Source organism: Saccopteryx bilineata, chromosome 2, assembly GCF_036850765.1.
Source record: "Saccopteryx bilineata isolate mSacBil1 chromosome 2, mSacBil1_pri_phased_curated, whole genome shotgun sequence".
In the NCBI taxonomy this organism is placed as follows: Eukaryota; Metazoa; Chordata; class Mammalia; order Chiroptera; family Emballonuridae; genus Saccopteryx; species Saccopteryx bilineata.
In genome coordinates this window covers 59337931-59361208 of record NC_089491.1, presented here as the reverse complement: position 1 = coordinate 59361208, position 23278 = coordinate 59337931, and the positions used below count along the sequence as shown (strand labels likewise).

At 37.5% G+C, this 23278-nt stretch overlaps 1 protein-coding gene across 2 annotated transcripts in view; it reads left to right on the top strand.

Annotated features, from left to right (window-relative positions):
- PIP5K1B (phosphatidylinositol-4-phosphate 5-kinase type 1 beta) overlaps positions 1-23278 on the top strand; it is a 387055-nt gene that overhangs the window by 247904 nt on the left and 115873 nt on the right. For both annotated transcript variants that reach the window (XM_066257135.1, XM_066257136.1), the window contains exons 8-11: positions 631-842; positions 4078-4161; positions 4284-4332; positions 7156-7240. In XM_066257135.1, coding sequence (XP_066113232.1) covers positions 631-842; positions 4078-4161; positions 4284-4332; positions 7156-7240 — 430 coding nt within the window. The remainder of the gene's footprint in view (positions 1-630; positions 843-4077; positions 4162-4283; positions 4333-7155; positions 7241-23278) is intronic.

Here is a 23278-nt window from a genome sequence, read left to right as displayed (position 1 = left end):
GGCAATGCCACTTACAAGCTGTGTAGCATTGAACAAATTATCCCTGTGTCTCAATTTCTTTGTCTGTAAAATAAAGACAGTAATAATATATATTTAATTTTTTTCTTTTTTATTATTAATTTTTAGAGAGGAGAGAGAGAGAGAGAGAGAGAGAGAGAAAGGGGAGGGAGGAGCAGGAAGCATCAACTCCCATATGTGCCTTGACCAGGCAAGCCCAGGGTTTTGAAACGGCGACCTCAGTGTTCCAGGTCGACGCTTTATCCACTGTGCCACCATAGGTCAGGCAATAGTAATTCCTCAAATAATTGTTAGGATTGAACCCAAGTAAACTAGTTAGTCCTGGCACATGGAAAATGTTCAGTAAATGTTGTTAGTGAAACAATCATGGATAATTAGGAAAGGATGTGCTTACCTTAGATTTGCATAAAAATATCATCTTGGAGCCATTGTGATAATCCTTGCTGCACACGACCTAATAATACCTCAAATGTTTTTATTTTGATTTTTCCCCTGTCAGACGTCCCCTGCGAGAGACACAGGAGCTGTATGTCTGCATATCTAGAGATCTCTGATTCTGAGACTTATAAGCCATTTGAGTTGACTGGCCTACTGGTTCATTTTCTTATTCAGGTGCTAGAAAGCTTCAAGATCATGGACTATAGCCTTTTGCTGGGAATCCACATCCTAGACCACTCCCTCAAAGAGAAAGAAGAAGAGACCTCACAAAATGTGCCTGATGCCAAGCGGCCTGGGATGCAGAAGGTTCTCTACTCCACAGCGATGGAATCCATCCAGGGCCCAGGGAAGCCCGGAGATGGGATCATCACAGAGAACCCGGACACGTAAGTGCGGCCACTCCCCCACAGACCCTCTTGGTTGGGGCAGCCCACATCATTGAGTAATTAAATGCAATCATGTTCTCTTTCATGGTGGCTCTCTGGGAATAGATTCCTACTTGATGCTAAAATGAATTAAGCTAGGCTTTGTTTCTTCCCCCTCCCCCAATAAAGAGACTTTAATGGAGGGACTCATAACAGAAGTATGGGTAAGGTGAAGGGAATTAGCAGTAGTTATTCAGGTGCTCAAAGACTAGTGTCACTCCTAGGCAAAGGGACAACAGGAGGAGCCCCGTGGTCCCTGGAGAATGAGGGCCAGAGAGAACCATGGTTGTGGGACACACCCGCTGCTGTAACTCTGGGCTGAAACGTGGGGGGAACAGAGAAGAAACACTTGGGTCTGTCTCCTCTCGCCCTCTGCTCTTTTTACCTTCTCCTTTTTAAAAAAAAAAATTACTTTTAATTAACGTTCACATTCAATATTATTTTGTATTAGTTTTAGGTATTCAGCATAGAGGTTAGATAATCATATACAGGAGGTCCTCAGGTTATGACATAGTTCCATTCCTACAACAGTGACATAACCCAAATTTTGGTGTAAGTAGAAACACACCCTAGCCTAAGTCACTTACCTATCCTAACACAGTTGTAAAATCATAATCTAGAACACAAAAACACAACTAAGCCACAGGAAAAAAAAAAAAGGAGATAAATATCTACTGTACTGTACACTGTACTGTGTATTCTTCCACTGTCCACAACCAAACTCAATTGCCCATGTAGTCCATAAGCACGATACTAATGGCGTAAGCTGAAACACGTCTCAATTTTTTAAAGTTTTTATGGGAGTGGGCATTGTAAAATCAAAACGTTGTTTGTCAAGACTAAGACTGTGGTAAACCTAGGACCCCTGTGCTTTAGAAAGTGTTCCCCGATATTTCCACTGCCCACCTAAGCCAGGCTTCATTTCTGTTCTTCCGTGGATCACTAGATGAGGCACAGTTTTGTGAGTGACTGTCATTCTTTTACCCACATGGTTTTTTTTCTCCCAAAAGGCTCCATTTTTTAACAATGGCTGAAAATGTTTTTATCCCCATTTACTACATAGTCAATACACCTAACCATACTTTGAACTTGAATAAACATGAATTTAAGCAAATACATGATGGGAATTATGATCCCAGTTCAGAGCTCCTGATCTGCATACGAGTTTTCTGTTGTTTTAGACCTCTCCCCTGGCAGATGTTGGCTGTTGCCTCAGCCAGATGCGATAGTGACTTTAGAATGTTTGCATATTGTATAAAGTGCATATTGACTAACAGAAACAATTACAACCAAAGAAAATTATTGAAATGGTTGACTGCATCGCATGTGTGTACCTGCTAAGCAAGGAGACCGAATGAAAGAAATCACTTTCCTGGGTTGTGAGCGACTGCCGTCTATGATTCTTCAACAATGACTGAACCACAAACATATTTCACTTTTATAAAGGAAATTCAAACATATTAAACTTTTTAAAATCCTTGCTTGTACATCTATCTAAATGTCCAGTAATCAATTAAATTATTCTCTATCAGTATAATGAAATAGTATACAGTCATTTAAGAACATTAGCATTGAATATGAGGAAATGGTCATCATTTAGCAAGTGAAAAATTTAAATTATAGAACAAAATTAATAAATACATACACATACTCAAACATACTAGAAAGTTGCACTGAATTTTAATAGTGGTATCTTTGCATCCTCGGAATGGATTCCTTTTTCTTTGTGCTTTTCTATATTTTATTTTAAAATCTCATAGTGAATATATAAAAGTGTTGCATTTTTAATGTATAAAGAGCTTACAAAGCTCAGCAACAAACAAGCCAACAATCCAATTAAAAAATAGGGTGAGGACCTGAACAGACACTTCTCCCAAGAAGATATACAAATGGCCCACAGATATATGAAAAGATGTTCATCTTCACTAGCTATTAGCAAAATGCAAATCAAAACTGCAATGAGATACCACCTTGCACATGTTGGAGAGGCTGTGGAGAAAAAGGAACCCTCATTCACTTCTGGTGGGAATACAAATTAGTACAACCATTATGGAAGAAAGTATGTTGGTTCCTCAAAAAATTAAGAATAAAACTACCATATGACCCCAGCAATCCCTCTACCGGGTATCTAACCCCAACACTTGAAAACATTGGTACATAAAGACATATGCACCCCCATTTTCATCACAGCATTATTCACAGTGGCCAAAACATAGAAGCAGCCAAAAGTGTCCCTCGATAGAGGATTGGCTAAAAAAAGATGTGGTACATAGATACAGTGTAATACTACTCAGCCATAAGAAATTTTGATATATTGCCATTCATGATAACATGGATGGACCTTGAGAACATTATATTAAGTGAAATAAATAAATCATAAAAATCTAAGAACTACATGATTTTATACATAGGTGGGATATAAAAATGAGACTCATGGACATAGATAAAAGAGAAGTTGTTACCAGGAGAAAGGGGTTTAGGGCAGGGGTTTGGGGAAAAGGGTTAGAGTACAAAGGGACAAATATGCGGTGACGGAAAATGATTTGACTTTGGGTAATGGGCACACAACACAATCAACAGTTCAAATGCTATAGAAATATTTATCTGAAACCTATGTATTCTTATTGATCAATGTCACCCCATTAAATTTAATTTTCTAAATAAAATTAAAATAAATATTTTTCATAAGCAATATTTTAAAATAAAAATTCTTGCTCTTGGTTTTAAAACAGGAATACTTTTTGAATTGTATTCTTTCTACCCAACTCTTCATAGCTGACAGTTGTAGTATTATTCTCCTTTGTGGGAAGTATATCATTCTGGATTCCAAAGAAAACTTTAACTGAAACCAGGGGGGTGGGTGATAAAGGGAAAAGTGACTCCAGAATTCTTAAAAATTGTCCATTTGGCCTGACCTGTGGTGGCGCAGTGGATAAAGCATTGACCTGGAACTCTGAGGTTGCTGGTTCAAAACCCTGGTTTCCCCAGTCAAGGCACATATGGGAGTTGATGCTTCCTGCTCCTCCTCCCCTTCTCTCTCTCTCTCTCTTCTCTAAAATGAATAAATAAAATCTTTAAAAAATTTTAGAAAAAAAAATTGTCCATTTGTATTTATAGTCTATTTATTAAAGATTATTTTTAACTTCCTATTCTTATAACATACTATAAAATATTTTCTCTTTTGCTCTACCAACAGAATGGGAGGGATTCCAGCTAAAAGCCATAAGGGAGAAAAACTGCTTTTATTTATGGGCATTATTGACATTCTGCAATCATATAGGTAAGAAATTTGGGGAAGTAGTCTTTTCTTATTTTAGAATCAATCAACAAAAGATTCTGAAAATCCACCATATGGGAGTGGTTTTGCATTCTCATTTTATTTTTCTGTTTGTTTACATTTAGATTAATGAAGAAGTTAGAACATTCCTGGAAAGCTCTTGTTTATGATGGGGTAAGTAGCTCATCATGTTCATATTAATTTTTCTGATTTTTCATAGACTTCAGAGTGTGTCTAGGAAGCTGTGTCACTAGACTTAGAAAGGCAACAGGGTCTTTATGAACTTATAATCAGACTCGCAGATTGTTCAAATCTAAGAAGAACAAAGACAACATCAACTTGAATAGCTATTCAAAATAGAGGACATCTGGTAGATGGCTATAGGTATAGGCCAAGAAAACAAAATGATGTCTTGTTTCTATGTGAAACCTGAAGGTCCAATTATAAGACTATAATGAGAAAATGGAGATTTTTCATAGGCACTAGGAAGATCAGTAGGAGTGTTGAAAGTTCTCATAACACCAAACTACAGAGGAGTTTGAACCTGACTTTGATGGGAGACAGCCCTGGCTTTGAACCCTGCATTCATCACTTTACTAGCCATGTGACCCAGACACATTGCTGGTTACTTGGCCTCTCTCGGCCTGGTTTCCCACCTATACTAGGGGCAAAGTCATAGTACTTTGTACCTGCCTCATAATACTAATAGGAAAATTAAATAAAATAATGCATGTTGGTGTTTCACATGATACCTAACACATAACAAGAACATAGGAAGTGAAGGCTTTTTAAAAAGTTGTTATGGATTTATACATAACTAATGCTGACTGATAAGAGAATGCCTTTGGACCCAGAATAGGCATAACAAACAGAAGAAAACAATTATCAAGAAGCAGTCTCTCTCTCTCTCTCTCTCTCTCTCTCTCTCTCTCCCTCACCTCCCCTTCATCCCCACCTTCTCCCCTTTCCCTCTCCTCCTCCACACAGGTATTTCTGTCAGAATATTAGATTTTAACTTCCTACTGCTGACCGAACATTCACTGCCCTTAGCCTCCTTTAGTTATTAGCTTGAAGTGACAATTCTAAAGAAATATATTGGACATAGATTTGCTCACACATTTTTAAACGTTGTTAGCAGATGCTTTCCTTTCAAAAAGTATAAATTATAGATGCTTTTCTTCTCCTGGAAGAACACTCCTTTCCTCGGTTTTGAGGAAGAGTGGTGATAACCTTTCAGCACGATATCTGCATTTTGTCCAGATGCTAAGGGATGACCGCCATCGGGATGCACTTTTTCAAACACAGGTTCACAATTTTGTTTCTAAGAATTAAATTCAGGCTTCTCATTCAGATCAAAGATGCCTTCTCTTAAAAGGCCAAGGTCAATTTTTTCCCCTTTTATCTGAGACAAGTAGAGACTTCATAATGCCTTGAACATGGAAAGGGGAGAGAAAGAACACTTCCTCTTGCATTTGCCTTTTGTTTTCTGAGACAACTTTCATTTCATTACCACATGAGATTGCTGATCTGAATGGCCTAGTCCTCTGTTTCTAAGATGCTTCTAAGAGACCCCTACCTTTATCTAGTTAAAACAGATCTTCTTTTTCTGGTGTTGGTTTTTTTAAGACACTCTCTGCGCTGATTATATATTTGTGATCATGTAAGCAATAATTAAGACATTATCTGTTAACAAACATACCTCTTATTTAAACAATGTTTCTTTATACCAAAGAGAACCACAATCCAACTTCTCTTGGAAGGCAGGGCTGAGTGTTAATCATCTTTCACCCAAAGATATTTCTAAATTACTATACTTGTTGGGAATGTGTGTCCACTTCAGACAGGAGCTGCCAGGATCCTGGGGAGAGCGCATGTCAGTTCAGCGGGAAGTTTCCCACCACATGGTCAGCATCGCTGCACATAGTGATAGCCTATGGAACTGTTATAACTTGGCCAGAGAGGGTTCCTCTTTCCAGTGTCCTTTATAACATGCTGATTACAGAATTGCCTTATGCTTCGTATTAACACTCTGTTTTACAGATGAAAAAACAGCGGCATTGAGACAGTCTTTTCTCACAATCACACAACTAGAACGAACACCAGCACCATGTCTCTGGATCTTTGGTCCAATATTATTTCTTCCAAACCCACTTCAGACACTTGACAGTATCAAAACAAATTTTTAGAAGTTTTCTTATTGAAATCCACACACCTGGAATCAAAATGGAACATTAAATAAATAAGCAAATATAATATTTCTAGAATTATGTAACTTAGAAAGTAAATAAATGACTACTGAATAAACATGCAGAATTAACTCCTTCATCAATCTCCTTTCTTGGAATTGTAATAAAATGTGCGTTCCTTCCTAAAGACTCCTGCCAAGCTTGAGAGAATTGAATGAACCATTTAATGTAACTCAGTTCTATCTAATTAATAGATAATTCAGTGAGATGGGGTCATTAGCCTTATCTCCTAGGACCCCTCCCAGAGTCTATACACCTTATTACTGGGAGATGAAGCCATACTTATTTTTTTGGCCTAGATATAACTCTTATATTAGGGTTATTTTGCTTCTTTATGTCCCTAATCTTTGTTCTGACTGAAAGTGTTACCCTTCACTGCAGATGACTTGGGGGACTGGCTGCCTCTATGTAAAGAAAGAATTTAAAAGCCCCTTGTGGCACACGATGGAATAAGGGGTAGTTGTTTGGGTTTATAAAGCAGTGTTTTTGCTGTCTTTCACCTGCCCTTCTTAATGCTTTCTTGCACCATAAAGTATCTAGCGTCTTTGCTCAGATTGAGTCTTGTGCCTTCTCCCCCAGCCCAACTCCTGGGCCCCACATGACCCAGGACACTGCTCTTTGCTGGCTCTTGACATCCACACCTTCTGGTTAAGAACACCGGCTAACAGAGAGCCAATTGTGGAGATCTTTCTTCTAGCTTGAAATGAACTGTCTGAGAAGTAAACCTGTGACTCCTGATTTGTCTTTTCAGGACACTGTTTCAGTTCATAGACCAAGCTTTTATGCAGACAGATTTCTAAAGTTTATGAATTCCAGAGTTTTCAAGAAAATTCAAGGTAAGATTCTTATGAATTTTTTTTTTACTTTTAGCACTTATATGCTCTTTTCAATATGTGTATCTTCGCAAGATTTTTATTAGAACAGTTTACTTATTTCTCAAAAGCAGTTATCACTTAGTAATTCTGTTAACTACCCCAGTCAGATATTTATTCATGTCATAATCATTAAAATCCTATTTTGTAGTGGAAAAACTTAGAAACTCCCGAAATGTTCAACACTATAATATATTAGTTAAATATATTATGCTACAATCAAATAATGGAATAATATGCCACAAATAAAATGGTGTATTAAAGGTACATTTAGCCCGAGCCTGATAGGTAGGTTGGTTAGAGCAGTGATTTTCGACCTTTTTTGAGCCGCGGCACATTTTTTACATTTACAAAATCTTGGGGCACACCACCTACCAAAATGACACAAAATGACACTCTAACACAGTACATATTATACATATAGTTAATAATATAGTTTCTAAATGTATTTATACTCACTTAGTGTGAAACCTGGGCCTGTTCTGATGAACACAAAAGGGATATCCTGGCAGGAATGGTAGAAAGACACACACGAAGCTCTTCCTCAACAGTTCTCAGTCTCTCTCTGTTTTTAGTTTTTATCGCAGTCAAGCTTGAGAAGCTCAGCTCACACAGATATGTGGTTGAAAACGAGAGCAATGTCAAAATAGCTTTGTTGGCCAGAATGGGGAACTCCTTGGCAACAGATAACCAAAAACTGTCCAAAGGAAGATCAGCAAACTTTAGCTTTAAAGTTAGGTAACATTGTGATGCATTGTATATCACCCTCTGCGGGGACCTCTTTTAAAAAGAAAAAGGTCAAATATCTATATACACCATCAGGATAGACATAACCAGCTGAGGCTGAGGCTTCATCTAGTGGTGACAACATTTACCTCCAGTCCTGACCAGGATTAGAAATCGGGACTATAGGGAGGAGTAGCAGCTTCAACTACTGGCCGCGGCCACACAATGACAAGTGCGCGGCAGCCTGAGCAGGGATCTTCCTGGGTGTGGATGAGAGGCAGCCTACTATTGGTTCATCGCTAGTGGTTGGGATGAATCCTAGAAGGTGATTGGTCAGTGAGCATTCCCTGTGCCCTCACTCTTCCTGTCGCTGATAGCTGGAGGGATTGTGAGGGGAATGTTTATGTTCAGATGGAGGCGGCTGGCAGTGGGCCGGATAAATAGCCTCCGCGGGCCGTATTCAGCACGCGGGCAGTAGTTTGGGAACCCATGTTTAATTTCCCCACAGCACACCTGACCATGTCTCACGGCACACTGGTTGAAAAACACTGGGTTAGAGCATCACCCCAAAGCACAGAGGTTGCCGGTTCCATCCCTGGTCTGGCACATATAGGAACAGATCAATGTTCTTCCCTCTCTCTCTCTCTCTCCCTTCCTCTCTCTAAAAATCAATAAAAATAAAAAATAAAGCTAAAGTAAAAAAATTTAAGGTACATTTAGTCCTTATAGATTTTTTTCACAGACTTATTAATGCTCTGCATACTTATTTTTCCCCATTTTATTTTATTTTCAATGATTTATTTTTTAAAATTTTATTTAGAAAATTAAATTTTCAGGGAGACAGTGATCAATAAGAGTACACTGGTTTCAGGTAAACATTTCTATAGCATTTAAACTGTTGATTATGTTGTATACCCATCACCCAAAGTCAAATCATTTCCCAACACCTTATATTTGTCTCTCTTTGCACCCTTCATGACCCCTCATCTCATCCCCTTTCCCTATGACTCCTCCCCCTGGTAACCACTTTACTTTTATCTATGTCTGTGAGTGTGTTTTATATCCCACCTATGTGTGAAATCATACATTCTTAGCTTTTTCTGATTCACTTATTTCACTCAGTATAATGTTCTTGAGATCCATCCATGTTGTCGTAAATGTCACTATGTCATTATTTCTTAGGACTGAGTAGTAGTCCATTGATTATCTGTACCACCCTTCTTTATCCAATCCTCTATTGAGGGACACTTTGGCTATTTCCATGTCTTGGCCACTGTGAATAATGCTGCGATGAACATGGGAGTGCATGAGTCTTTACATACCAATGTTATTGAGCTTTTTGGTTAGATACCCAGTAGAGGGATTGCTGAGTCATATGGTAGTTTTATTCTTAATTTTTTGAGGAACCACCATATTTTCTCCCATAATGGTTGTACTAATTTGCATTCCCACCAACAGTGGATGAGGGTTCCTTTTTCTCCACAGCCTCTCCAAAGCTTCTTGTTACCTGTCTTGTTGATAATAGCTAATCTAACAGGTATGAGGTGGTATCTCATTGTACCTTTGATTTGCATTTCCCAAATAGCTAATGAAGATGAACATCTTCTCATATGTTCTCTGTTGGTCATTTGTATGTCCTCTTGGGAGAAATATGTGTTCAGGCCCTCTCCCCATTTCTTAATTGGATTGTTTGCTTGTTTGTTTCTCAACTTTCTGAGTTCTTTATATATTTTGGATATTAACCCCTTGTTGGAGCGGTTGTTTGCAAATATCATCTCCCATTTAGTTGGCTGCTTATTTGGTTTATTTTCAGTTTCTTTTGCTGGGCAGAAGCTTTTTAGTTTGATATACTCTCATTCATTTATTTTTGCCTTTACTTCCCTTGCCTTTGGAATCAAGTTCATAAATGTTCTGTATGGCCAAGGTCCATGAATTTAGAACCTATGCTTTTCTCTATGTAATTTATTGTTTCAGATCTTATATTTAGAGCTTTCATCAATTTAAATTATTTTTTGTGCAGGGGGACAAACTGTAGTCAAGTTTCATTTTTTTGCATGTGGCTTTCAATTTTCCCAGCACCATTTATTGAAGAGATTTTCTTTTCTCCATTGTGTGTTTTTGACTCCTCTGTCAAAAATGTTTTGTGCATGTATATGTGGTTTTATTTCCGGATTCTCAATTCTATTCTATTGGTCTGTATGTCTTTTTTTCTGCTAATACCATAATACTGTTTTGATTATCTTGGCTCTATAGTATAATTTGAAGTCAGGTAGTGTGATACCTCCAGCTTCATTCTTTTTTCATAAAATTGCTTTGGCTATTTGGGATTTTTTATGATTTTTTATAGAAACCTGGTAATTTTTTGTTTTTTTTTTTAATTACATTGGGGTTTTGATGAGGATTGCATTAAATTTGTATATTGCTTTGCATAATGTGGCCATTTTAATTGTTGATTCTTCTAATCCATAGACATGGAATAGTTTTCCATTTCATTGTGTCTTTTTCAATTTCTTTCAATAATGCTTTGTAGTTTTCAATATATAGGTCTTTCACATCCTTTGTTAAGTTTATTCCTAGGTATTTTTTGTTGTTGTCTTGGTAAAGGAATTGTATTTTTGAGTACATTTTCCAATGTTTCATTGTTGGCATATAAAAAAGCAGTGGACTTTTGTATATGGATTTTGTATCCTGCGACTTTACTATATTGGTTTATTATTTCTAAAAGCTCTTTGGGGGAATTTGGGGGTTTTCTATATACAGGATCATGCCATCTGCAAGAAGTGACACCTTTACTTCTTTTTTTCCAATATAGATGCCTTTTATTTCTTTATCTTGCCTGATTGCTCTGGCTAAAACTTACAGAACTATGTTGAATAAAAGTAGAGATGGGTCAATCTTGTCTTGTCCTTGATTTTAGAGAAAAAGCCTTCATTTTTTCACCATTTACAATAGTATGAAATTAGCTGGTGATTTGTCATATATGGTCTTTATTATGTTGAGGTACTTTCCTCCTATTCTGATTTTATTGAGTGTTTTAAACATAAAGGGGAATTCCTTTCTGCATCTGTTGATAGGATCAGATGACTTTTTTTCTTCGTTTTGTTGATGTAGTGTATTATGTTGGTCGATTTCCATATGTTGAACCATCTTTGTGTTCCTGGAATGAATTGCACTTGATCATTTTTTTCTAGTGTGTTGTTGTATTCAATTTACTACTATTTTGTTTAAGATTTTTGCTTCTGTATTTATTAGAGATATTGGTCTGTAGTTTTCTCTGTTTGTGTGTTGTCCTTGCCAGATTTTGGTATTAGGGTTATGTTAGCCTCATAAAATGTGTTAGGAAATATTGCTTCTTTCTCTATTTTTTGGGAAACTTTGAGAAGGATAGGTACCAAATTTTCTTTGAATGTTTGGTAGAATTCACTAGTATAGCCATCTGGTCCCCTGACTTTTGTTTTGGGGAGGTTTTTGATAGTTGTTATCTATTTCCGCCCTGCTTATAGGTTTGTTTAGGTTTTTCACTTCTTCATGACTCAGTCTAGGAAGATTGTATAGTTCCAGGAATCTATGCATTTCCTCTAGGCTGTTCAAGTTGGTGGCATATAATCTTTCATAATATTTACTATGATCCTTTGTATATCTATCAGGTTTGTGGTAATTTCCCCTCTTTTATTTTGGATTTTGTTTATATGAGTCCTTTCTCCTTTTTCCTTAGTGAGTCTAGGCAGGGGGTTTGTTGATTTCATTGATCTTTTCAAAGAACCAGCTCATTGTATTAATTTTTTCTATAGTATTTTTTATTTTCTATTTCATTTAGTTCTGCTCTAATTTTTACTATTTCCTTTCTTCTGCTGACTTTCCATTGCCTTTGTTCCTTTTATTTATTTTATTTTTTATTGATTTTAATTTGTTGTATTTACATAGTTACAAGTGTACCCCCAAATATATCATTCTCTCCCCCTTGTTCTCCTTGATACCCCCTATGCCCCCTCCCCCCACCACATTCTCCCCTTCCCTCCATGATTTACTATCCTGCCCATATATATATATACTTTCACTAACGTCTTTCCTTTCTTATTTCTCCTTCTGTCATCCCCTTTCCATCTTCCTGCTTTCCCACTGGACTCTTTGACCCCTTCTCTTCCTCTCTTCTATTCCTCAGTTCACATTGTTCACTGGATTCCCCATATGAATGAGGTCATATGATATTTTTCTTTCTCTGCCTGGCTTATTTTACTTAGCATAATAGACTCCAGGTCCATCCATGTTGTTGCAAAGGGTAAAGTTTCCTTTTTTGCATGGCCACATAATATTCCATTGTATATATGTACCCCTGCTTTTTAATTCACTTGTCCACTGATGGACACTTGGGCTGTTTTCAGATGTTGGCTATTGTAAACAATGCTGCAATAAACATGGGGGTGCATTTCCTCTTTTGAATCAGTGATTTGTTATTCTTAGGATATATTCCTAGAAGTGGGATAACTGGGTCAAAAGGCAGTTCAATTTTTAATTTTTTGAGAAATCTCCATATTGTTTTCCACAGTGGCTGCACCAGTCTTCATTCCAACCAGCAGTGCAGGAGGGTTCCCTTTTCTCCACACCCTCGTCAGCACATGTTACATGTTGTTTTCTTAATGAGCACCATTCTGACTGGTGTGAGGTGGTATCTCATTGTGGTTTTAATATGCATTTCTCTAATGATTAGTGATGTTGAACATTTTCTTATATGTCCATTGGCCATCTGTATGTCCTCTTTGGAGAAGTGTCTATTCATTTATTTTGCCCAATTTTTGATTGAATTGTTTACTTTCCTGGTGTTGAGTTTTACAAGTTCTTTGTAGAACCCTTATCGGACATGTTGACAAATATGTTCTCTCGTGTGATTTGCCTTCTTATTTTGTTCATGTTGTCTTTTGCTGTGCAAAAGCTTTTTAGTTTGATATAGTCCCATTTGTTCATCCTGTCCTTTATTTCACTTGTGATGGAGTTAAATCAGCAAATATATTGCTGCGAGAGATGTCGGAGAGCTTACTGCCTAAGTTTTCTTCCAAGATGATTGGGGATTCATAGCTTACATTCAAGTCTTTTATCCATTTTGAGTTTATTTTTGTGGATGGTGTAAGTGGGTAGTCTAGTTTCATTTTTTTGCATGTATGTATATTTGTCCAATTTTCCCAGCACAGTTTGTTAAAGAGACTATCTTTACTCCATTGTATGCTCTTACCTCTTTTGTCAAATATCAATTGACCATAAAGGTGTGGGTTTATTTCTGGGTTCTCTGTTCTGTTCCATTGATCTGTATGCCTGTTCTTATGCCAGTACAAAGCTGTTTTGAGTACAATGGTTTTGTAGAATAACTTGGTATTAGGAAAAAAAGTGCTACTCCTCACTTTTTTCTCTTTCAAGATTACTGAGGCTATTCGTGTTCTTTTTGGTTCCATATAAATTTTTGGAATATTTGTTCTATATCTTTGAAGTATGACATTGGTAAGTTAATAGGAATTGCATTGAATTTATATATTGCTTTGGGTAGTATAGACATTTTAATGATATTTATTCTTCCTATTCATGAACATGGTATGTGTTTCCACTTGTTTGTATCTTCCTTGATTTCTTTTATCAATGATTTATAGTTTTTTGAGTACAAGTCTTTAACCTTCTTGGTTAAATTTACTCCTAGGTACTTTATTTTTTGGTTGTAATAGTGAAGGGATTGTTTCCTTAATTTCTCTTTCTGACAGTTCATTGTTGGTGTATATAAATGCGACTGATTTCTAAATATTGATTTTATATCCTGCCACCTTGCTGAATTTATTTATCAGTTTCAGTAGTTTTTTGTCTGAGACTTTAGGGCTTTCTATGTATGATGCAATATCAAGTCATCAACAAACAAGGAAAGTTTTACTTCTTCTTTTCCAATTTGGATGCCTTTTATTTCTTCTTCTTGTCTGATTGCTATAGCTAGGACTTCCAGAACTATATTGAATAAGAGTGGTGAAAGGGGGCACCCCTGCCTTGTTCCTGTTCTTAAGGGGATTGCTTTTAATTTTTGCCCATTGAGTATGATGTTGTCTGTAGGTTTGTCATAGGTGGCCCTTATCATGTTGAGGTATGTTCCCTGTAATTCCACTTTGTTGAGAGTTTTCATCATGAATGGGTGCTGGATTTTATCAAATGCTTTTTTCTGTATCTATTGATATTATCATATGGTTTTTATCCTTCCTTTTGTTTGTGTGATGAATCACATTGATTGATTTGCAATATTGTACCAGCCTTGCCTCTCCAGAATAAATCCCACTTGATCATCATAATGTATGATTTTTTTCATGTATTGCTGGATCCAATTTGCTAATATTTTGTTGAGAATTTTAGCATCTAAGTTCATCAGTGATATTGGCCTATAGTTTTCTTTCTTTGTAGTGTCTTTGCCTGGTTTTGGAATGAGGATCATGTTCATCTCATAAAAGGAGTTTGGAAGTTTTCCTTCCTCTTGAATTTTTTGAAATATCTTGAGAAGGATAGGAGTTAGTTCTTCTTTGAATATTTGGTAAAATTTGCCTGTGAAGCCATCTGGCACATGGATTTTTTGTTTGTTTGTTTGTTTGTTTGTTTGTTTGGGAGGGTTTTTGTTTGTTTGTTTTGTTTTGTTTTGTTTCATTTACAGAGACAGAGAGAAAGTCAGAGAGAGGGATAGATAGGGACAGACAGACAGAAATGGAGAGAGATGAGAAGCATCAATTATCAGTTTTTTGTTGTGACACCTTAGTTTTTAATTGATTGCTTTCTCATATGTGCCTTGACCGTGGGCCTTCAGCAGACTGAGTAACCTCTTGCTCGAGCCAATGACCTTGGGTCCAAGCTGGTGAGCTTTGCTCAAACCAGATGAGCCCGTGCTCAAGCTGGCGACCTCGGGGTCTCGAATCTGGATCCACTGCATCCCAGTCTGATGCTCTATCCACTGCACCATTGCCTGGTCAGGCTGTTTGGGAGTATTTTGATAACTGTTTCAATCTCTTTTGGTGTAATTGGTCTGTTTAGGTTTTCTGATTCTTCCAGATCGATTTTTGAATTATTATATTTTTCAAGGAATTTATCCATTTTATCTAGGTTGTCCCATTTTGGGGCACACAGTTCTTCATAGTATTTTCTTACAGTCCTTTGAATGTCTGTTGTGTCAGTTGTTATTTCTCCACTCTCATTTCTAATTTTATTTATTTGAGCCCTCTCTCTTTTTTCTTGGTGAGTCTAGTTAAAAATTCATCAATTTTGTTTACCTTTTCAAAGAACCTGCTCTTGGTTTCATTGATCTTCTGTATTGTTTTTGGGGTTGTTGTTTTTTTTGCCTCTATGTCATTTATTTCTGCTCCGATCTTTATTATTTTCTTCCTTCTACTTCCTCTGGGCTTTACTTGCTGTTCTTTTTAGTTCTTTTAGGTGCAGGATTAAGTGGTTAATTTTAACTTTTTCTAGCTTTGTAAGTTATGCCTGTAATGCTATGAACTTCCCTCTCAGGACTGCTTTTGCTGTCTGCCATAAATTTTAAGTTGCTATAAATTTTGAGTTGTTGTATGTTTATTTTCATTTGTTTCAAGGAAGTTTTTGATTTCTTCTTCGATCTCATTGCTAACCCATTCATTATTTAATAACATGCTAATTAGTCTCCAAGTGTTTGAATGTTTTTTCAGTTTTTCTACTGTTGTTGATTTCTAGTTTCATGCTGTTGTGATCAGAGAAGGTGCTTGATATGATTTCAATCTTCTTAAATTTATTAAGACTTGTTTTGTATCCTAACATGTGGTCTATTTTTAGAGAATGTACCGTGAGTACTTGAAAAGAATGTATATTCTGCTGCTTTGGGGTAAAAGGTTCTGAAGATATCTATTAAATCCAGTTAATTTAATATGTCATTGAAGGCTGCTGTTTCCTTGTTAATTTTCTTTCTGGAGGTTCAATCCATTGATGTTAGTTAGTGGGGTATTAAAGTCCCCTACTATTATATCAATATTATTGCTGTTGATCTCGCTGTTTTGTCCATCAAAATCTGTTTTGAATATTTAGGTGCTCCTATATTAGGCGCATATATATTTATAATAGTTATATTTTTCTGTTGTAATGCTCCTTTTATCATTATGGAGTGACTTTCTTTATCTCTTACTATAGCCTTTGTTTTTTGTGTGTGGTATTTTTTTTTGTATTTTTCTGAAGTTGGAAACGGGGAGGCAGTCAGACAGACTCCCGCATGCGCCCAACCGGGATCCACCCAGCACGCCCACCAGGGGGCAACGCTCTGCCCATCTGGGGCATTACTCTGTAGCAACCAGAGCCATTCTAGCACCTGAGGCAGAGGCCACAGAGCCATCCTCAGCACCCGGGCCAACTTTGCTCCAATGGAGCCTTGGCTGCAGGAGGGGAAGAGAGAGACAGAGAGGAAGAAGAGGGGGAGGGGTGGAGAAGCAGATGGACGCTTCTTCTGTGTGCCCTGGCTGGGAATCGAACCTGGGACTCCTGCATGCCAGGCCAATGCTCTACCACTGAGCCAACCGGCCAAGGCCCTATAGCCTTTGTTTTAAAGTTTATTTTGTCAGATATTAGTATTGCTACCCCAGCTTTTTTTTCCTTTCCATTTGTGTGAAAAAAATTTTTCATCCCTTTACTTTCAGTCTATGTGTATCTTTTGTTTTGAGGTCGGTCTCTTATAGACAACATATGTATGGGTCCTGTATTTTTATCCATGCAGCTACCCTATGTCTTTTGATTGGAGCATTTACTCTGTTTACATTTAAAGTTATTATTGATATGTAGTTGTTTATTGCCATTTTATTCTTTTTTTTTTTTTTGCTATTTTCTGAAGCTGGAAACAGGGAGAGACAGTCAGACAGACTCCCGCATGCGCCCGACCGGGATCCACCCGGCACGCCCACCAGGGGCGAAGCTCTGCCCACCAGGGGGCGATGCTCTGCCACTCCGGGGCGTCGCCATGTTGCGACCAGAGCCACTCCAGCACCTGAGGCAGAGGCCACAGAGCCATCCCCAGCGCCGGGGCCATCTTTGCTCCAATGGAGCCTTGGCTGCAGGAAGGGAAGAGAGAGACAGAGAGGAAGGCGCGGCGGAGGGGTGGAGAAGCAAATGGGCGCTTCTCCTGTGTGCCCTGGCCGGGAATCGAACCCGGGTCCTCCGCACACTAGGCCAACGCTCTACCACTGAGCCAACCGGCCAGGGCGCCATTTTATTCTTTAAATCTGTAATTCTCTTTTTCTCAATTTCTTTTTTCCTTTGCTCTTTTTACAACAAGCCCCTCAACATATCCTGCAGTACTGGTTTGTTTGTAATGAATTCCTTGAGTTTTGTTTTGGTTTTTTGTTTGTTTGTTTGTTTGTTTTTTGGTCTGGGAAGCTTTATTTCTTCTTCAATTTTAAATGATAATCTTGCTGGATAAAGAATTCTTGGTTGTAGGCTCTTGTTTTGCATTACTTTGTATATTTCTTGCCATTCCCTTCTGGCCTCAAGTGTTTCTGTTGAAAAGTCAGATATCATTTTTTTTTCCAAAGCTGGAAATTGGGAGGCAGTCAGACAGACTCCTGCATGCACCTGACCGGGATCCACCCAGCATGCCCACCAGAGGCCGATGCTCTGCCCATCTTGGGGCGTCACTCTGCCACAATCAAAGCCATTCTAGCACCTGAGGCAGAGGCCACAGAGACATCCTCAGCACCCAGGCAAACTTTGCTCCAGTGGAGCCTTGGCTGCGGGAGTGGAAGAGAGAGACAGAGAGGAAAGAGAGGGGGAGGGGTGGAGAAGCAGATCGGCACTTCTCCTGTGTGCCCTGGCCGGGAATCAAACTCGGGACTCCTGCACGCCAGGCTGATGCTCTACCACTGAGCAAACCAGCCAGGACCTCAGATGTCATTTTTATGGGGGCTCCTCTATGCGTAATTGACTACTTTTCTCTTGCTGATTTTAGTATTTTTTCTTTATCTCTTAACTTTGGTATTTTAATTATGATGTGTCTTGATGTAGGACTCATTGGGTTTCTCTTTAGTGAGACTCTCTGTGCTTCTTGAACTTGTATGACTTTTTCCTTCATCAATTTAGAAAAGTTTTCAGTTATGATTTCTTCAATCAGGTTCTCTGTCCCTTGTTCTTTCTCTTCTCCTTTAGGAACCCCTATGATGTGAATGTTATTTCTCTTCATATTGTCACAGAGTTCTCTTATAATTTCCTCAGGCTTTTTGAACTTCTTTCTTTTTGCTGCTTTGTTTCTGTGTTTTTATCTATCTTATCCTCTAATTCACTGATTTGATCTTCTGCTTCATCCAGCCTGCTTTTGATTCCTTCTAGTGTGGTCTTCAATTCTGATATTGTCATTGCCATTTCTGATTGATTTTTTTTTATAATTTCAGTGTCTTTTTTGATATTTGCAATTTCTTTATTTAGGTGCTCATTAAGTTCATCCATTGTAGGTCTGAGATTCTTAAGCATCCTAACAATCATTATTTTTTTAATTATTTTATTTATTCATTTTAGAGAAGAGAGATAGAAATAGAGAGAGAGAGAGAAGGGGGGAGGAGCAGGAAGCATAAACTCCTATATGTGCCTTAACCAGGCAAGCCCAGGGTTTTGAATTGGCGACCTCAGCATTCCAGGTCGACACTTGATCCACTGTGCCACCACAGGTCAGGCACAATCATTATTTTAAACTCTGCATCCACTAATTTGGTTACTTCTATCTCATTCAGTTCTTTTTCTTGGGATTTCTCTTGTTGATTCATATAGTTTACAGTCCTTTGCCTTCCCATTCTTTCTGTGTGTAGTTTGCAAGCTTGTTAGAGTTGTAGGTCTTAGGTTGGTTTATGGAATGTGGCTTCTTCTCCAGGACTTTATCCCTCAGCCTCTGCTGGTTGATCGAATTTTAATTCTCCTTAACTAGTAGATTCATGTAAAAGTCTTAATTTCTCTGCTGTTTGTTTGTTGAGCCCAGCAGGGAGCTTCTATGTTTGTTGAGTCCAGCAGGGAGCTTTTGTGTTAGGGCGGTTGGGGAGAAGTAGGTGTATCTTGGTCTTTGGTCCCAGTTGAAACTCTATCCAGGAATATGGTGAGTGTGACCTCTGAGAACCAGAAGGTGTGGTCTGCCCAATGACTCTCTGGGGTGGGGCACATTCTCCATATCAGAAGGAGGAGGTATAGTGGCAGTGAGCCTTCCCTTTACTTCCTCCTTTCTGAACAAGCTTTTGTGCTGATTGGAGCTGGAGAGCTTTTTGGAGGTGGGTCAGCTGGTTCCACACTAGGCTTATGCTGGATGGAGGGAGTGACCTCTCCTTTAGCTATGGCCACCTTGGCACTGCAGAATGACTCAGCTCAAGTATTATTCTCCATTTTTGTCCCTGTGCCTCAAACTCCCCACTCTCCTCATGCAAGACCAGTCCTCTCAGCCCTTCTTACCCTCAGAGCCCCAGGCAAGTGGCTGTGTGTGATATTTTCTGTGCTGGCCCTTTAAGGCTGCAACTTCTTTTGTCAGCCACTTCCCATAGACAGATATCCTACTCTTCTCCCCACTCAATGCTGTCAGGCTGTCTCCTCCAGCCCTTGGGTTTCTAAGCTAGGGCTCTGGTTCTGGGACTGAGGACCCCTGCCTCTCAGGGTCTCTCTCCTCGCAATGAGATAATCTCCGTACCCTTACTCCTGGGAGCTGGGGAGCCCCCACCACACCCTTGCATTCCCTACCAGGCTCGAGGTGGTTTCATCTGTGCTCCTAGGTTTTTGAGTTTTATTCTTTTAAGTCCAAAGTTGGTTTTTCACGATGATTGTTCTTAAATTAATTTGTACTCCAGTTTGGTCATGGGGGATGGATGTCTTTGTGTCTGCCTACTCCATTGCCATCTTTGCCTTTGTTCTTTTTTTCTAGTTTCCTAAGATATGATGTTAGGATGTTTACTTGGGATCTCTCTTGTTTTTTGATATAAGCCTGCACTGATATAAACGTCCCTCTTATTACTGCTTTTGCTGCATTCTAGAAATTTTTATATGTTGTGTTATCATCTTCATTTGTCTGTATATATCTTTTGATCTCTGCTTTTATTTATTCTTTGATCCAGTCATTTTTTAGAAGTATGTTGTTTAATTTCCACAATTTTGTGAGTTTCTTTACTTCTTTTTTTTTTAAATTCTAATTTCAAAGCCTGTGGTCAGAAAGTATGCTTGGTATTATTTCAGTCTTCCTGAATTTGTTGATATTAGTTTTCTGGCCCAACATATGGTCTATCTTTGAAAATATTCTATGCACACTGGAGAAGAATGTATAATCTGACATTTTGGGATGAAATATCCTATAAATGTCTATTATGTCCAGTTGATCTAGTGTGTTGTTTAAAGCCAATATTTCTTTATTGATTTTCTGTTTGGATGATCTATCCAAAGGTGTCAATGGTGTGTTGAAATCTCCAAGTATGTCTGTGTTTTTATCTGCTTCTATTTTTAGATCATTTAATAGATGTCTCTCATATTTTGGTGTTTCCTGGTTCAGTGCATATATATTAAGAAGTGTTATGTCTTCTTGATACAATGTTCCCTTTATCATGAAAGTCCACCTTTGTCTCTGGTTACCTTTGTTGTCTTGAAGTTAGTGTTGTCAGATAGGAGTATGTCTACATTTGCATTCTTTTGGATATTATTTCTGCATTCTTTTGATATTATTTGCCTGGAGATTGTATTCTAACCTTTCACTTTGAGTCTACTTTTATCCTTGCAGCTTAGATGTGGCTCTTGAAGGCAGCATATGGTTGCATTTTGCTTTTTGATCCAATCTGCTACTCTGTCTCTTTTTATTGGTGAGTCCAGTCCACTTACATTTGGGTAATAATTGACACTTGGAGCATTTCTTTTAGCCATTTTATGTTGTTTTCTGATAGCTCTGTGTCTTGTTTTGTCCTTTTTTGTTTCTGTCCGTTGTTTTTGTTTGGTGGTATGTCATACGTCTTTCCCCTATTTCTTCTTTTTTTAAGCTGTATATTTTAAGCTGGATTTTTCTTGGTTAGTTACCATTAGGTTATTAAGAGAAAAATAATCATATGTACAAGAGTCCTTTGTCTTATGAGCACTTCTGCATGCCATCCTCCTTTGGTACTACAGATCTCTATCCTCTCCCCTTTTATGTTATTGTAGTCACAGATTATCCTTGTTTTTATTATGACCTTGTTGGAGCTTTTATTTGTAATTTTTATTTGTTTTGTTTTTGTCTCTGGTCAAATAACTCCCTTGATTATTTTCTGTACTGGGGGGTTTCCTGGTGATAAATTTCCTTAGCTTCTGTATGTCTGCAAAAGTTTTTATTTCTCCTTCATATTTGAAGGATAACTTTGATGGATATAGTATTTTTGACTGATAATTTCTCTCTTTCAGTGCTTTGAATGTTTAGGTCCAGGTCTCCTGGCTTGTAGAGTTTCTGCTGAGAAGTCCGATGATAACCTAATGGGCTTTCCTTTATATGTTATTTTTTTTTCCTAGCTGCCTTAAAGAGTCTTTCTTTGTCATTAATTTTTGACAATTTTAATGTGATGTGCCTTGGAGTAGGTCTGTTTGGGTTGTGGTAACTCGGCATTCTGTTTGCTTATTGGATTTGAGGCTTTAACCCCTTCAATAGGCTTGGGAAGTTCTCATTAATTGTTTGTTTGAATAGGCTCTCTATTCCCTTCTTCCTCTCTTCTTTTGATATGCCCATTATTCTTATATGGCTGTTTATGATGGAGTCAAACAATTCTTGTAGAGTTCTGTTGTTTTTGTTTTTTTTTAATTTGTGAGTCTCTCTCTCCTCTCTGTAGCATCTTTAGTTGCCTGTCTTCGGTGTCAGCGATTCTTTTCTGAATATGGCTTGTTCTATTAGCCAAACTTGCTATCTCAGTTTTTAGTTCATGTATTGAGTTCTTCATCTCTGTTTATAAAGATTTAATCTCCTTGGTGAAGTTTCCATTTTGTTTTCTGAGCTCATTAAGTTGCCTAATTGTATCTTCTTGCATCTTGTTGAGTATTTTAAGAACTTCAATTTGAATTCTCTGTTACTTAACTTCAAGTTTTCCATGTGATTGAAATATTTTTCTGGATATTTTTTATTTCTTTCTGAACTACATCTCTGTCTTCTGTAGCCATGGTTTTCAATTTCTTCTTCCTTGATGGCATTTGAGAGTGGTGTTGTTAAGAACCCTAACAAAAAACAACTAAAACAATGAAAAATTTTAAAAATAAAATTTTTAAATTATGCCAAGTAGAGAAGAAACCCACAGAAAAAAAGAATTGAAAACCCACCCCCCAAAAAAATCCAAAACAAAACACCCAGAAAAAAATAAGAATAAAATATATAAACATTAAAGAGAATGAAATTCAAAAGAGAGAAAGAGAAAACAGAATAGGAAGAAAAAAATAGAAAAAGGAAAAATGGAAGAAAAAATAAAAGAAAAATAAATTTTGGTTTTGAGAGGTTTCTTCCAGTGTGTGTCACTGTATTACAAGTTTTAGCTCTGTGAAGTTTCTGGGCTGTCCTCTGTGAGATGTTGCTGTCTCATTGATGTAGGCAGGACTGCAGTTGCATTGGTGGGTGGGGTATGTTGTGAGGGCTTTACAGCTTCAGCTTTATGGCTTTGGCTTTATAGCTTTACAGCTCTAGCAGTAGCGATCTCAATTTTCCAGGTGCTATTCCCATGTCTCCATAGTTGGTCTGCATACTTAATGCTAAGGTGACCAATCATCCTCCTTTAGGGAGGACAGTTCTTCTTTTGTAAGTTCTGTCCTCCCTCAAAAAGTATCTTCCTACATGTCCTCCTTTTTGTTATTGGAAGGCTAATCTGTAAATGTCCATATTTGATCAATGCAGAGTCAATCCATTGCATGTGATGTGACATATTTGTATATAAATGAGTACTTTTTTCTTATAATTATTATTAAAAACTAATAGGCATGTAAGCATAATTACAATATAAAATATTACAAATGTTTTTATTATGCATTTATTATATTATAGTATATTACTGTTGCAATGAATAAAATGTTTCTTTTATAATATTTACTATATTGTTTTCTTCAATTGATTTTTGTCCTTTTCATTGTAAAAAAGTTAGTCACCTTATTAATGCACAACAAAATTATGATGGGATATATAAAAATATTAATGGTGATTATTCTCATGAAATATTCTTCAAGATAAACCACGTTAGATCACAAAACAATTTCAATAAATTTTAAAAGTTTGAAATTATACAAAGAAGCTTTTTTAATATCTATTTTAAT